Source organism: Letharia lupina (genome assembly GCF_014066315.1).
Source record: "Letharia lupina isolate WasteWater1 chromosome Unknown contig_6, whole genome shotgun sequence".
NCBI classification, from domain to species: domain Eukaryota; kingdom Fungi; phylum Ascomycota; class Lecanoromycetes; order Lecanorales; family Parmeliaceae; genus Letharia; species Letharia lupina.
This window is the reverse complement of record NW_023502975.1, coordinates 967384-983350: the sequence shown is the minus strand read 5'-3', so window position 1 is coordinate 983350 and position 15967 is coordinate 967384. Positions and strand designations below refer to the sequence as shown.

Genomic DNA, 15967 nt, shown 5'->3' with positions numbered 1-15967 from the left:
ATAGTCTTCTGTAGTGGAGTCAGAGCGGTGGAGACGCCCTTCAATGCCTGTACTTGATGAGGACCTGAGGGGAGAAGTATGGACTTTGTGAATGCCTTAAGCTGCTAATGTCAAGACCTGGAACGGGAAAGGCACACTTTTATACAAAAACCAAATGCTGCAGTTCCGCATTTGTTCACTCCGGGGAATCATATGAGCACACTTATCTCTACCGACGATTTTGATGGTTCTAAGAACCCAAAAATAGCATCTTCGAGGCCAATGAGTCAATAAGAATTCTCATTGATTTCGAGTCCAACCACGTAGCCACACAGCTACTCGACCCAAAGCTGGTCTATATCTCGCACCTTGAAAGAGGTGAATAGAGGCGATGGCTGGACGCACTTTCTAGGAGCTTCAAGTCTGCCTTAAACTTGCAGGCGGATGTTCTAGGTTCTGCATCAGATATGATATGCTTTTCGCCAAGTAGTGGCCGGGAAAAGGGGTAAGAGCTCCTGCTTCCTCGTAGAGAGTGTTCCCTTTTATCTTCAAAATTTTCCTCGTTCCAAATTGGCAGGTGACGGTAGTACAGTTCGTAGCGATCATTCTACAGAGTAGCATTTCATGTAGACAAAAGGCATCAGCATAGAAATTCACATACCAGGATCAGGTCGCGACTGCCGTCTTAGGTCTGGCTCTCAACAATGCCAAGGGGAATGGAAAATTAGCATAGAACGTAGCTCGTGCCTCCCATAACAGCTTGCTTACCTTTGATCCCTTTTCAATTTCCTTCACACACAACAAACAGCAGCCCTCTGACCCTTTACACCTCCACGCGTCTAGTGACCAAGTCCGTTGTCTTCTCCTTTCTCGACTGCAGCAGCTCTTGTGTCTTCCTCTCTTCTCCTTAGCAAGTCTGCTGCCTCCTTCAAGAGCCCTCTGCGAGCACCAGCCAATGCTCGAAAAACGCCTCCCGTCCAGGACTCAGCATACACCAGACAGGCATTCCTCAATGCCCTCGCAGCAATTGCGAGGAGGTATCAGGAGACCACAACATGAATGACTGGCGGAAGCGTTTAGTATACCAAAGCTTGCGCAGGAATCAGGCACGTCGGCCTCCCTTGCCCTCTGTCCTTGTTTGTCATCACAGTCCTCTCTTTCGCGACTCTGTCTTCCTCCCGTGCTTCACACAGAGAAGTATTGCAGGCACGGCTTCTGCTCCTCAACGTCTCACGACAACAGCCATCTTCCTCATATATTCATTCGTGCCCACCGGGCCCAATATCAAGCAAGCCCTGATGCCCACCAGTCGCAGCATCCCTACCACTTTGGTAACTTGCAAAATTAGGGACCTGCAAGGTGTCGGGCTTGAAATTCACGTTCCCTCTTTGCTCTCGGCCATTGGCCAATCGGCTGTGTATCTGACGATCATGCCGCCCTCTATTTCCTCAGCTATCAGATACACCACTGTGTATTGCACTGGCTGACAACCCTCTGTGACCTTCCCAGAAACCCTCAACAGCCACCCGCTTCGAATACTGAATACTAGCATGAGGAATGGAACGACTTATTCCGCTAGACTGCCGCAATGTCCTCTGAGAGTGGGTGGATCACACGGTGCCCTGTCATGCAAGGTCAGCCATCGTTGATGGGGGGCTTGGGACACACACTCTGGTAGGCTTTGCACCTTCGAACGTTCTGTTTGTTGTGCGATCCTGATGACATTTCTGTGCTCTATTAAGCAGCACATTGGTTGGTGTTTCTCTGAATCCCCTTATAGAGACCTTGGATGATTCAGAATTGATGGCTGGTTCCGCATACTTCTTTGCCTTGTTCTGGTTAATATCAACCCAGCTAACTGCCGAACAGAAAGTCTGGTTGGGATGGGGTTATACCGGTTGCCTCGTGTCATCGGAACGCTGCCCTCTAGATCCCCATCTTTATGAATGCTTACTACCAGCCTGCCCTCGGATATGACGACTTGGCCGGTTTTGTCACATAAAATCTAGGTACGTCCGTCCCGATCTCCAGCCCAAATGGTTTGCGCGGTACTTGATCAGCGCAATCGTGCTATTTTTAGTCGGCTGCATGTTTATTTGATAGGAAGAACCCCCAGCTGTCTCGAGTTCCCGACAGCTGGCCATCTTTGCCAGCCAAGATCAACGTGCCATTACTGATGTTTCCAAGCTTGCTTCCTCCATGAGAGCTTGGAATCAGACGGTGGCCACATCTGCTTTTTCCATCTTCTCATTTGTGCTTCGAGACTCGAGACACCGTATTCGGATGACAGCTAATCTTCTGAACCTCCATCCCTAGAATCTTCGTCACGATAACAAGTAACTATCATACCCTTTCACTTCACTGTAGCCGGCTTCAAATCAGATAGCTAGAGCCCTTACCTTTATACTTCCTGAAGCGACAGACAGAAAGGGAGAAGTCCAAGAATCAAATATGTTGGGGAACAAATGAAACAGGCGGGAACAGAGAAAGCCGCAATACCTGTTTGTTAATCGGAAGCTTTGGCTTCTACCTTGCGTGCTCGGACGAAGTACTCAAAATTGCTCAAAAAAAGTTTTTCATAAAATAGCAAGGCTTACTCAAGCCATTTGCTCGCCTGAATTGAGCCATGATTTCACCCAATAAAATGACTCTTGACTCTCATAACGTGCACGGCTGCACACTGATCTATCTGAACTGTGAAAGCTCAAACCTTGAATCTCACCCTTTCTCATGGATTGACAGAGCTTGCGCTGTACAACAAGACGAAAATAAGAACGTGAGAAGAATCATTTCGTGGCTTTGACCCACTACATTTGCGCTTTCCTGTTCATGACCGTGGTTCTTTGCACCCATTCACCACAGCCATATTTCTCGAGATCAAAAATGATCTCATCGACAACTTTCCAGCCAAATTTTGCGTACAAGGATTGCCCTTGTGGGGTTGCCTCAAGCCAAGTCTTGGCGCCTTCGGCGTCGATCTTCTTTAGCCCGGATTGAAGCAACTTTGATGCGCAGCCTTTGCCTTGGTATTCTGGGAGAGTAGCAATAGCTCTCAAGACTTGAGCATACACAGTCATCTTGTCTGATTCCAGAGACTTAGAAAATGCCACTCACTGTAGTCTTTCTCCCTGTCGACATATTTCGCCCTCATCCTCTCTTGAAGATTTTGGAGTCAGCATTACTTTCAGGAGCAAGTTTGACTCGCAAGACATGTCTTAGGAGCAGAGAACCCTTGAGACATGTCCGACGACTCATAGAACAGCATGAATGGGGAAAAATTGCCTTGGAGAGTAAAACTTACCGGTCTCGGCATCGAAGTCGTGCAAAAGTTGAGCTTTGGTACCTTTCGGCAGCTTGTCATCTTTGTCACCGTTCTCTTTCTTCTCTTGCTCTTTCTTGGCTTTCTCCTCCTCTGTCTCGGGTGGGTGAGGCGCCTCCCACAGCGCGAATGCTACGATTTTGCCCACCTTAGTATCGACGAGTTTGGTGTAGATACAGTATGAAATATTGTTGAACGTATTTGTTATACCGTTTAGCCGCCATTCGTAGATCGCGTTCTCGTTGTCCGGCGGAAACATCCAGTAGGACATTGTGTGCCGGCTTTCGATCATGGCGGCTGTGGAGACCTTGGCGATGCCAGGTAGATCGGGAAGGGTAGCAGGAGAGAGGGCGAAGTCAGACATGGCTGCCATTTGCGGAGTCTATTATTGAATATACTGAGAGGAAGGCGACTCTTATAGGACCAATACTACTGATATGCCACTTGACGTCCAAGCTCTCGGCCGAGCGGCCGTGGGGTTGTACTGTTGACAGCTAGTTCTTATGGCGATCTCGTACATCGCAATATACGGCCTCGAATGTAGCGACAAGTGAAATTGCATGGGCGGCTAAGCGAGTTTAGCTGCGTTCGCCGTTCAGGTCAGGACCCAATAAGAATAAGCGCGCTGATCTGCAGTGCTGCATCATCCGAGGAGCCCACCTGCATCGTTGCCCTTATTGTTTCACTTGACGCCAACCCGAATCAAAAGACCACCAGTATGACTGCCTCGCCTCTCAAGTCTTCCTTTTAAGACATGCCAACCCCTTGTCCCGAATATATTCAATGGATGTCATCCAATAGACACCCCGAGAGACTCCAGATACGGTGATGCCATACTGGGGAACAACGACGGGTATCGTTCGTCAATTGGAAAGCTATTTTGCAGTCAATTGGTCATATCTTTCGCTATTCGTCTGCGATGCGCCCACTACAAAGATGGGTGGCGCACGTGTTATTGTTTCGATGTAAAGCTTGCGGTAAGAGACAATCTCTCTCTTTATATTTGCGTTCTGTTCAGAAAACCCCCATCATTTTCCATTTTCCATTCTCTCTTCTCTTCTTCTTCAAAATGCGCTATCCTCTTAGTCCCATTAGCTTTATCTTCAGCCTGTTCCCTCTCTCTGCATACGCGCAGGCGCTGTGCAACGGCCATGCGGAGCTGTGCTCTCGCCAATACTCAAACATAACCCAGATCGGCACCCATGATTCAGCCTTCGTCGGCACCATGCCCACAGACAACCAAGAGGTGAACATTACAGCGCAACTCGACGCCGGTATTCGCTTTCTCCAAGCCCAGTCCCACCTAGATGGCTCTGGGAGTCTGAATCTCTGCCACACCACCTGCATGGAAAAGGATGCCGGCCCCCTCTCCGACTATCTCACAGACCTCAAAATATGGCTCGACGCTAACCCAAACGAGGTCGTCACACTCCTCCTCACAAACGGGGACAACGTCAACATAAGTCTGTTCGATACAGCATTCACAATCAGCAACCTCAATAAATACACTTACACGCCACCCACTTCCCCTCTCGGCCTCTCGGCCTGGCCAACTCTCAACGAACTGATCGGCAACAACACCCGCCTCATTGCCTTCCTCGACACCGGCGCCGCGCCCTCAGTACATTACATCCTCGACGAGTTCACCTACTTCTTCGAGACTCCCTTCGACGTCACAGACCCGAAATTTGCCGAATGCACTCTTGACCGCCCGAAGGGTGCTACCGCTGACGGGCGAATGTATATCGTGAATCATTTCCTGGACTTAAGCATTGGGAGCGTTGATATACCGGATGATAGCGCGGATGATACGACTAATGCGGCCACGGGAGTGGGAAGTATTGGGGCGCAGGTGGGGATTTGTGAAGGGTTGTATGGACGGGCGCCGGTGGGAGTATTGGTGGATAATTTTGATAGGGGAAATGTTTTTGCGGCGCAGGACGCGCTGAATGGGTTGGGTGGTCCCATTAAAGGAGGAGGAGGAGGAGGTGATGATGGTGGTGTGGGTGGTGTCATTAGTAAGGGGATTAATGACTTGAAAGATGTATTTTAATTGTCTGTTTGCTATGGTTCTGATATTTAAGCATGCAGATCTAGCAGAAGGAGATCCCGATATGTCTGTTCAAGCATCTCGCGCCGAGAAGACTGAGAATAGCCCAGCTCAAGCAAGTACATCGAGGTTCAAACACTACCTCAGCATCACCCTCGATCATACCAAGCCATGGATTCCCATCACCTTGATACTGTCAGCCGATAAGCACTTGCGCCATTCACGCAGCTCTCCCCAAAGCATCATCCATTACTAGCCAGACCCGAAGCGCACCTCACCCTTTTGTGGCAGCAGTTTTACTTGTTTCCGATTTAACAGCGGCTTTCGTCAGTATTTCTCACTCGGTCCACTTTTTCCTCCCAAAAAAATATTCACTCGTCGTCAAGCATAGCTTCGAGAGCACACTTGCTAAAAGATCGTATAATCTTGACAAGCACATCCACGACGCCATCAAGTTCAAAGGAATAGTTGATAGAAAGAGCTCAAAAAGCAAGAAAGATTGTTCCAAAACTCGTGACGGGAATTACTAACAAACGATGACATCCTGCGAACAGAATAGACCAAAAATACTCCAACATTCAAAGGCAATAAAGCAACAAATGCGTTCCGAATTGCCGTAAACTCCGTATCCAACAACGCAAAAAATCCATACAAACAAAGCTCTGACGCAAAACATGTGCAGCCTGTGCAGGTACTCGTGGTCTGACGACTTTTTGTCTTACAGACCATTCAGCCGGAGGTTGAGAGGCCGTTCTTCGATGGCTCCCTTGACCAAACGCTCTCAGAGACTCATACGTATTTACCTCGTTTGCCTTTCCCCTTGTCTGTCATGCGAGAGGAGTTCGCGACTTCGGCGACTCTCCGCTGAGAATACGTCTGGGCTTCTCTTCTATCATCGTGCTAGAGAAATTCGATCAGCGGATATTTCCAACCATGTCGAGCGGCCGTAGAACTTACGGTAGTATCACCGTCGCATTGCGGACATGGCTCTGTTTTGAGGTACGCCTTTTTATGCCCGAGTGGGCATTTCATTTGGTGTTCGAGACAGTATCCCTTGCCTGGCCGGCAGTTGCCTTGGCCTCTGCCTTTCTTGGGGCAATGATGCTTGGTTGTGGTCTTGGCTATGCTCGGCATAGTGTATGAGTGGAAGAGCTTAGAACTCAAATTGGAGTGTACTGGATGGAAAGAGAGGGTAGCAGTTGGGGACGAACAGTGGAACGAGGACGATGATCAATGTCCTTCAATGGACAGCGTGTTAGGGGCAGATCGTGAGGGATAGAGGCGAGTATAGACTATGCAGGAGTCGAACGTCTGGGCACGAAGGAAAGGAGGCCTCAAAATACTACATCGTTTCCCACGTCAAAGAAGACCCAATAAAGAGCGAAGAACAATCAAAGTGCAGCACTGTTTGCATGAATATAGCCGTTTGCGTGAAGCTTCACGAGCAAATGGTTCATTGGCAAGGACCAGACGCTGTGCGGAACAGCATATCAAAGGAAACGAGTACGTACGCCAGCTTTATTGACGTGCCTCTGATCTTCAATGAGCCGTCTGCAGAATGTTTGGGAAAAGGAGACAATTTAGATGAGCAAGCTAAGCACGTAGATCTCTCCGACGCTCACACAAAAGAGGTCCTCTCATCGCTAAGAAGCCCTTTTTCTGTTAAACCGTCGACCTCGCCCTCTGCGGCTTTTTCTGAAGCCGCATCCTCCGTGTTTGTGGCTTCCTCCTCTGCATCTGCTACCCTAGATTCGTATATCGCGGCCCACTCCTTCAAAAGCTCCTCAACCTCTTGCGTTTCTGTGCTCGATGTTATGCCAGATTTTGCGAATCGAAACAATTCTCTAGCCAGACGGTATTCCGGCTTGTACGCGTACGACAGAAACCAGTCTCCGACTGTCTCCTCGAAGATTCTCTTGATCTCTCGATCTTCAGGATTCGATGGAGTATCATTAGCGTGTTTTTCGTCCTCTTTGATATCATCCCAGGCCCATAGCCACATAGGTGGCGCACAGCCGGCGAACCTGGGCGCAAAAACCGCGCTGTCCCAATCGAGAATGCCGGTAATGCTCATAGAGCCGTCCGATTTGATGTCTACCATGATGTTGCGCGGTGCCCCTAAGAGATCGAGGTGACATATACAATTCTCATCTTTACCCAAGAAGCCAAAAGTGTCCATCTGAAGTGCCATCGTGACAAGGCGGTCATAACTCTTCGACCAGCTGATGGTCGCTGGGTCGGAACGCAACTCCAGAGCTTTCCACCGACCAAATTGTGCAATCATGAAATAGTATGTGCATTGTTCGCGAGGCGGATTCTCAGACCGCTTCCAATCCTTCACGAATGGACGAACTTGGAAGAAAGGAAGCTTAGTGGTCAAGTCCAGCTCTCGCTCGTAGCCAGAAACCGTCTCGAGTTCGAAGGGACGAACAGTAAAGCTCCGATCGTTATCACTGTCCGCCGAAACTTCTATGAGGCCAGGAAACGGGTGCGTGATATCATGTAACTCGAGCAATAGCAGAGCGAACTCTTTCGCAAACGTGCACTTTTGCTCATGGTTCAGACTGAGATAGAATGTAGGACCGGTATTGTTCTGAAGGTCACATCCGGGAATGCGATTATGGATGACGTAACACTGCTTCAATGGGTTGTCGCTGGTCAAATCGACGTATTTGACCTCCGGTACTGGTATTTGTGTATAATGACGAATGAAATGTAGTACAGCGACTTCCCGATCGGGCCGAGTGTCATCAAATCGAGGCACTCTTAATATGAGGCGCACAGGTTCTTCATCAGGCGAATGCTTGGCGGTTATACCGATGACTCGATTGAAGCCTCCGCCGCGTAGTCGCTCAATCAGGAACTCTTTGGGCGGAGCAGGAGCTCGTGCGGAGCGACTCCTTTTTGGCAGTAAAACCCCAGCCACACGATTGTTAGCTAGCAGACGCTCGACGCGGGAAGTTTTGACATCTTGTGAAATTTTGGGCAAGGGCGGCCATAAGAGGTGACACAGCTCCTTGACTTGATGAATGTATTGATCGAAAGGCGTCTGATCGTACTCGATCGTAGAAGTAAATGAAACATTCGATTCGTTTGACTTCTTCGATTTGCGAGAATGTGCTTTCTCTGATCCGGGCGTCATGTTTTCTGTCTCGCTCAGAGGTCTCTCAGGGGCGTCGACGAACTCGGACGAGACGCCATCTGGCTTGATCGAATGCCATGTTGGAGCAGAAGGTGGTTGTCGCGAGGTCTTCTCAACGACAGCCTCTGTATCTGGACCCTCTGCTGCTGGGAACGCCATGGCCAAAGTAGTGAAGCGAAGGATCTATGGAATCTAGGAAAGAAGAACGAGGAACTCGAATTTGGAGACGCGGTCTTGGACACAAGCAGCCATGAAGTAAAGACATGACAAAGAGAAGAGCTATCTGAATCAGGAAGAGGAGCATGGCAGATTGAGTGAGACCAAACAAAACACAATGAAATGCTTGCAACCGTTTAAACTAGTGTCAGCATTGTTTGTGGAATGTACGCTTGCGGAAGGGTGCAGCCCCTGCCTTCTCTTAGGACTTGCTACATGATTACCCATGACTTACCTTCTTGGAGCGGCATGATGTCGCATCCAGCCCTGACGATTGAAAAACAAAGTTGAAAAGGTCATGCAAGGAGTTGCGGTAAATTTATAGAAGATTTTCGGCTGATAGTCGGTAAATATTCTCGTCCCATCCGGAGCAGGCTTACGGCGGACGACGGCTGACACTACGACAAAACCAAAAAAGAATTCTCTTTTCGTTTTCTTCTTCGCGATTTCTAGTTCTCAACTCTTCGAGAGGTACTTTTTGAGGCACTCTTTAGGGGCTACTCTCTGGGGTACTCTCCGGGGTACTCTTCGCGGTACTCTCCGGGGTACTCTCTCGGGTACTCTTTCGGGTACTCTTCCGGGTACTTTTCCGGGTACTCTTCCGGGTACTTACGACGGATAATAACTAACACTACGATCGAATATTTTATGAATTTCTTCGCAAAAAAAAAAAAAAAAATTACGGGACTTTCCACGGAACTTCCCGCGAATTCTTTTTTTTTCCCTTTTTTTTTTTTTTGCGAAGAACTTCATAAAATATTTAATCGTAATGAGAGTACCCCGGAGAGTACCTCGAAGAGTACCCGGACGAATACCCCGCAGAGTACCTGGCAGAGTACCCCGGAGAGTAGCCCCTAAAGAGTGCCTCAAAAAGTACCTCTCGAAGAGTTGAGAATATTCTAAAAAGAATATTTTGGAGAGATTTACTAGAAATCGCAAAGAAAAAAACGAAAAGAGAATTTTTTTTTGGTTTTGTCGTAGTGTCAGCCGTCGTCCGCCGTAAGGCTCCGGATCATACTTCCTTCACTTCGATCAACCGCTAGACTTCTACATCGCGGCAAAGAGGCCGACTCGTGAGGGCCGACAATGGAGCAAGACATTATGGTGTGTAGGCCGCAGCATTGAGCTCTGTCTTCCACCGTCCGATGGCACACTCAATCTCCTTGACCACAAGAAGATGCTGTTCAAGCCGTCTGTTCTCTGCAGTCACCATTCGACATTTCACCGTGTCGGCTCTGCGCCATGATTCCCAAGACCCTCGAGTCTCAGACCTTGGCCCCACAATAAAGGACGATTATGCCAGCATCCGCGCCAAATACCGTGTGTCCCCAGCGCATTACCTGCCAAACCCTGTCTAAGCCTCTACAGAATCCCCCCAGAATCCCATCGTCCTCGCTCATGGCCTTCTCGGCTTCGACGAGCTTCACCTAGTCGGCAAGCTCCTTCCAGGTGTCCACTACTGGCGTGGCATCACCGAAGCCCTCAAAGCCAATAACATCGAAGTGATCCTCACCTCGGTCCCCCCGTCCGCGTCAATAGAAGAGCGTGCGGCCAAACTAAGCCATGATATCGAGAGAAAGGCTCATGGCAAGAGCGTCAATATCGTTGCGCACAGCATGGGAGGATTGGACGCACGATACATGATCAGTCGACTCAAACCGCCAAATGTAAAGGTGCTAAGCTTGACTACGGTTGCGAGCCCGCACCGCGGTTCTGCGTTCGCAGACTATGTGTTCGATCAAATTGGGCCCGAAAATCTACCCAGAATGTATCGAGCGCTGCAGTTGATGAGGATAGGGACTGGGGCATTCAGTCAGCTGACAAGGCGGTATATGATGAAAGACTTCAATCCGAAGACGCCGGATCGAGAGGGGGTGAGATATTTCTCCTACGGCGCTATGGCGACGCCGCCCCTTTGGTCTGCCTTTAGACAGCCGCACCGGATTGTGGAGGCAGAGGAAGGACCCAACGATGGTTTAGTCAGTGTAGCAAGCTCTCGTTGGGGAACCTATAAGGGGACGCTGATTGATGTGAGTCACTTGGACTTGATTAATTGGACGAATCGGTTGAGGTGGCTCGTTTGGGAGATGACGGGGAATAAGAGGAAGTGAGTCACTAGTTGATCACGTTGCCGGAATGTGGTGACTGACTCGGTTCCAGCTTCAATGCCATTGCATTCTATCTGAACATTGCTGGTAAGCTATGTCTTTGTTGAAGTGCGAAGCGATATAGACTTAGCAGGCTGACTTGTTCGAAGACATGATTGCACAAGAGGGGTACTAGATGCTCCTCTCCCGGCACTTCCGCGCTGTACAAATTCTCAGATATCCTGTACAATTATCGCACGTCCTTAAAGTTTTCAGAGAAGGCCGACTCCAACTCAAGTCTCCGTTTTGGGCATATCAAGTCTGAGACGGGAGACACGTGTGGGCTACTAGGCGGATTTTGCTTTGGCCAGGATTGTACGGAGGACGGCGCAGCAGATGCGAGGTGAATGTGGGAAGATAGGGGACCAGGTGAAGGTCAATGTACTCTCTGGGCCAGGTCCACCGAAGGTTACCGAAGGTGCGAGACGAAGAAGCACGTGTCATATGCGAAGCTCACAATACTGGGAATCTGGGTTGAATACCAATGGTATATGTTTGAGTTAAAGCACAGTATAAAGCCATTCAGTCGTGCCCAACCTGGTAGGAACTATACTATTCATTCTGGCCCATCGTCTCAAGAACTACTGTTCGCACTTGGGATATCATCGCTCCAGTACCCATCAAGCACCATTCTCAAGGCACATCCCCTCAAGTGAAAGCCAAGAATAGCTTCTATAAATACACGAGCACAAATGCTCTTCACCAAACGCCACACGTTTCGTAGCATCTCACACACCTTGTACGAGTGCTTTGCGGGACAGATGGCCCTGAATTGGGTTCGCCCATACGCCACGCTTCCAGTAAGATAGACGCTCGTTCATCAGTACGCTTGTCGAGATTAGAGCACGACAACAGATCAACTACTGTGCGAGCGTAGCAAGATCTAGACTTATTAGCATGCAACATTTGAAGCTATTAAGGCGCAACAACGTACCCTTTCCATGGACATTGGATCTTGCATTTCTGCACTGAGTAGCGCCGGACTATCTCCTCCTCCAGCCGCATTGAGTGGTATTGCACTCGTGATAGCCCGATTCTCCAGAGGTGGTCTTTTTGCCGCTTTCGCAATGCCCACACCTCCAGAATGACTGCCAGAATTTTTGTTTGGCTCGGGTGCTTCATCCTTCGCACTTAACCTTACGTCTTTTCCTCGCTCAAGAAGCTTGCCGCCAAGGGTGGCGCATTTGAGTATTGTTTGCATCATCTGATTTTGCTTTAGTGGCTTTGTGAGGTATTCATCCATCTGCGCTTGTAGACATTTCTCCCGGTCACCCATCATGGCGTGTGCTGTAAGGGCAATGATTGGTGTTCGTGACAGGCCTTCCGCTCGCTCCCACGCGCGAATTTCCTTCGTGGCTTCGAATCCGCCCATTACAGGCATCTGCACATCCATGAGAATAACATCATAGCGCCTCTTTTTGACTGCATCCAAGGCTTCTTGACCGTTGTTGGCCACTGTGACGCCATGGTGATACTTCTCAAGGATCTTGACAGCCAGACGCTGATTGACTTCGTTGTCTTCTGCAAGGAGTATGTCGAAAGACTTGCTGGCGTCCGAGATGGACGTTGTCTGACGACCTTCCAAGGCAGGAAGCATGCCGTTGCCAAGGTCGACGGCGGTACATGGTGTGGTCATGTAGGAGGCCACGCCGAGGTCGAGGGAGGATTTCATACTTACTGAGACGACGGGGGCGAGAAGGACGATGGGCACGTAGCGGAGCGCATCGTGATTACGAAGATGGACTGCCGTGTCCATACCGTCAACAAGGATGACATCGTAGGGAAGACCGCCGTGATCTTCCTTTGTTGGTGAGCCCGGAGGAGCTGGACGAGGGACCTGCGCTTCGTTATCGACGACTACGGGCTTCAGCTCGAGTTGCTTGAGCATGCTGGTAATTTCTTGAGAGCAATTCGTTTTGCCCTTGTCGACAAACAAAACCGTATGATTTCTGTAGGCATTCAACGAAGACATGACGCCGCTTAGATCTTGTGAAGCCCGCTTTGTAACGCACGTGAAAGAGAAAGTGCTGCCTTTGCCATAGACCGAATCGACCCATAGTCTACCGCCCATCAACTCCACAAGTTTCCTTGAGATTGAAAGACCTAAGCCAGTACCCCCAAACTTTCGAGTCGTGGAGCCGTCAGCTTGTTGGAAGGTATCAAAGATCAAGTCCTTCTTATCGGCCTGAATACCAATTCCACTATCCGATACTTGGAACTCAAAAGCGTACTCATCAATGGCCGGGATCATATTCGAAGCCTTACGTATAGTGAGCTTCACTTCTCCATGCTCGGTGAATTTGATAGCATTTCCAACGAGATTCAGAATAATTTGACGAAGGCGGTAGGGGTCGCCAATGACGTAATCGGGGACTGAACTGTCGACCTGGTAGGCAAGGTTCAGGAACCTGTCGTTCGCCTTCACCGCCAGCGTCTTCAGTGCGCTAAAGACGCTGCCCCGCATGGAGAAGCTGATTTTCTCCATTACCATACGGTTAGCCTCTATCTTGGAGATGTCCAGGATATCATCGATGATCGTGAGCAAGCTGTTGGCGAGGTTGTGAACGATGTTCAACATTTCCCGCTGGTACTGTGTAAGATCGGTGTCCAAGGTTAATTGTGACATTCCAATTATTCCGTTCATTGGGGTCCGGATCTCATGGCTCATGTTCGCGAGGAACTCAGACTTTGTCCTATTTGCGAATTCTGCAGTCTCCCTTGCCGCTGTATTCCTCTGAATACTATCTCTAAGATTTGAAATCATCTTGTTGATCTTCTGCTTCAGATCATCCATCTCCCCGGAAGCTTCGACGGATATTAGCTTGGTGAAGTCTCCGTCAGTAGCTGCGTCAGTAATTTGCCCAAAAGCCCTCACTTGGGATGTCAAATTTTCAGCCATGGTATTGACATCCTCGGTGATTTCTTTCCATCGGCCTTTGGCGTTATTCACGTTGGCCTGGCCACCCATCTTACCGTCAACACCGACATCGCGGGCTACTCTCTTCAGCTCGCGGGCGAAGGTATCCAATTGGGTAACCATATCGTTGATGGTAACTTTCAGTGTGAGCACCTCGCCCTGGGCGGGCACCTCGATCTTTTGACTCAGATCTCCGCGAGCAATCGCTTGTGTGACATCGGAGATACCTCGTACTTGCTGCGTCAGATTGTTCGCCATCGTATTGACGTTTGTCGTAAGTTCTGCCCATTTCCCTTCCACCTCGTGTACATTGGCCTGCCCGCCAAGCGTACCGTCTGTGCCCACTTCGCGAGCAACTTTGCTGACCTCAAAAGCAAAGTTGTTGAGTTTGTCCACCATAGTGTTGATGGTAACCTTTAAGTCCAAAATTTCACCACTGACTTCGGCGGTCACCTTCCGGCTCAAGTCTCCCTTTGCGACAGCTTGAGTGACAGAAGCAATCTCACGAACCTGGGTCGTAAGATTGTTCGCCATGAGGTTGACAGTCTCGGTCAAGTCTTTCCAAGTGCCTTCGACATCGTCCACAGTAGCTTGTCCCCCAAGAACACCATCCGTGCCAACGGCTTTGGCAATTCTGGTGACTTCGGAAGAAAATTGTCTCAGTTGGTCAACCATAGAGTTTATGGTGGTTTTGAGCTCCAAGATCTCTCCCTTGCAATTGGCTGATATCTTCTTGGTCAAGTCACCTCGAGCCACAGCCTTTGTCACGGCAGCAATGTCCCGGACCTGACTCGTCAACCTATCGGCCATTACATTGACGTTGACAGTAAGGGTCTTCCACTCGCCCTTGACACCTTCGATCTGAGCTTGTCCACCTAAGACGCCTTCGGTGCCAACATCTCCAGCAACTCTAGTAACTTCTGCAGCGAAAGTTCGTAGCTGGTCCACCATACCATTGATAGTTTGCTGTAACTGTGCGATCTCTCCTTGAGCCGGTCGCTGAATCTTCTTGTCGAGGTTACCTTCCGCCACGGCAGTAGTTACTTCGGCGATCTCTCGAACCTGCGAAGTCAGGTTGGAGGCCATCTGATTGACTACGTAGTGTCAGTAAACTGTACTGTAGGCAACTTCGGTCAGACGGTACTACTCACCATTTTGGGTGAGGTCTTTCCACACTCCGCTGACTCCAGAGATCTGAGCCTGTCCACCAAGCTTGCCTTCCGTACCAACTTCAAGGGCGACCCTAGAGACCTCGTTTCCAAAGACCTGCAATTGATCCACCATAGTGTTGATTGTACGTTTGAAGCTATCAATCTCAGAGTCCATCTCCTTTGCATGCACCTGAATTTTTTGACTCAGGTCGCCGTTGGCCACGTTCGTGATGATAGTTCCAATTTCTCTGAGGGCCTTCCTGAAAGCATCATTTGCCTGCTGATGCTTCCAAAGCTCACGCCGAACATCTTCGAGGTTCTCGTCCTTGACAGCGTCGAAACTGCGTGCTGTGTGCTCCTTTTGCTCAAGAAGCTGCTCCTTCACCTCTATGATTGTCTGATTTTGGGTCTTGATGTGCTCCGCTTGCTGCTCGACATGATCACGAAGATGCCTCAGCTCGTCTTCAGTGAAAGTAAGATTGTTACCAGCGAGGAGATTCGTCACGCGAGCTTGTTGGGAGGACCCTGAAAGCTGGCGGACTGGGAAAGAGACACCATTCCGGACTGTACCCGTTGTACCATCCGCAAATGGCGATGTCGGTCCGCCAGACTCATTAGGAGTATCGGGAAGGATTTGATGGTTGACCGTGCTGGCCTTGTTTTCTAGATATTGTATCCGAGTTGCAAGGGCTGATAGCTCGCTTTCGAGCGATTCTTTCGACGCGATACTTATGCCAGGCAGCAAGATCTTTCTGTTTGTGGCACCGTTCTTCTGAGGAATATTGAATTCTGGTGGGTTGTAGGAAGGAGCACCATTCCTAGCCAAACCACGCACAATGCTGGCTGCCGCAGAGAGCGTTTCTTCGACAGAAGACATCATGAGGTCGGCGCCGTCCGTAGAAGGAAGAAGCGGAAGTGTATATCAATCTGTATTAAGAGGCTGCAGCTCGATGTCGCAGGTGCATAACGCGGGGCCGGACTCGGGCAATATTAGGAAGGCTTTCGTATTGGATCTACCGGAGATCACAAGCGACCGCTGCTTGTTT

At 49.5% G+C, this 15967-nt stretch overlaps 6 protein-coding genes across 6 annotated transcripts; 2 read left to right on the top strand and 4 right to left on the bottom strand.

Annotated features, from left to right (window-relative positions):
• Nucleotides 1-2786: 2786 nt before the first annotated feature.
• On the bottom strand, nt 2787-3671 carry HO133_009148 (uncharacterized protein; the record flags this gene model as incomplete). Its single annotated transcript, XM_037300009.1, has 3 exons — nt 2787-3037; nt 3094-3135; nt 3281-3671. The coding sequence occupies 3 exons, from the start codon at nt 3669-3671 to the stop codon at nt 2787-2789; spliced, it is 684 nt and encodes a 227-aa protein (XP_037154835.1).
• A 696-nt stretch (nt 3672-4367) lies between these two features.
• Nucleotides 4368-5351, top strand: HO133_009147 (uncharacterized protein; the record flags this gene model as incomplete). Its single annotated transcript, XM_037300008.1, has 1 exon — nt 4368-5351. The coding sequence occupies one exon, from the start codon at nt 4368-4370 to the stop codon at nt 5349-5351; it is 984 nt and encodes a 327-aa protein (XP_037154834.1).
• A 786-nt stretch (nt 5352-6137) lies between these two features.
• On the bottom strand, nt 6138-6482 carry HO133_009146 (uncharacterized protein; the record flags this gene model as incomplete). Its single annotated transcript, XM_037300007.1, has 2 exons — nt 6138-6248; nt 6306-6482. 2 exons carry the CDS (start codon nt 6480-6482, stop codon nt 6138-6140), a joined length of 288 nt encoding a protein of 95 aa, XP_037154833.1.
• A 484-nt stretch (nt 6483-6966) lies between these two features.
• On the bottom strand, nt 6967-8649 carry HO133_009145 (uncharacterized protein; the record flags this gene model as incomplete). Its single annotated transcript, XM_037300006.1, has 1 exon — nt 6967-8649. One exon carries the CDS (start codon nt 8647-8649, stop codon nt 6967-6969), a length of 1683 nt encoding a protein of 560 aa, XP_037154832.1.
• Nucleotides 8650-9851: 1202 nt separating this feature from the next.
• HO133_009144 (uncharacterized protein) lies at nt 9852-10989 on the top strand (the record flags this gene model as incomplete). The annotated part of the gene is made up of 4 exons (XM_037300005.1): nt 9852-10026; nt 10075-10813; nt 10867-10901; nt 10964-10989. The coding sequence occupies 4 exons, from the start codon at nt 9852-9854 to the stop codon at nt 10987-10989; spliced, it is 975 nt and encodes a 324-aa protein (XP_037154831.1).
• A 720-nt stretch (nt 10990-11709) lies between these two features.
• HO133_009143 (uncharacterized protein) lies at nt 11710-15801 on the bottom strand (the record flags this gene model as incomplete). The annotated part of the gene is made up of 3 exons (XM_037300004.1): nt 11710-11736; nt 11788-14864; nt 14922-15801. The coding sequence occupies 3 exons, from the start codon at nt 15799-15801 to the stop codon at nt 11710-11712; spliced, it is 3984 nt and encodes a 1327-aa protein (XP_037154830.1).
• Nucleotides 15802-15967: the final 166 nt, after the last annotated feature.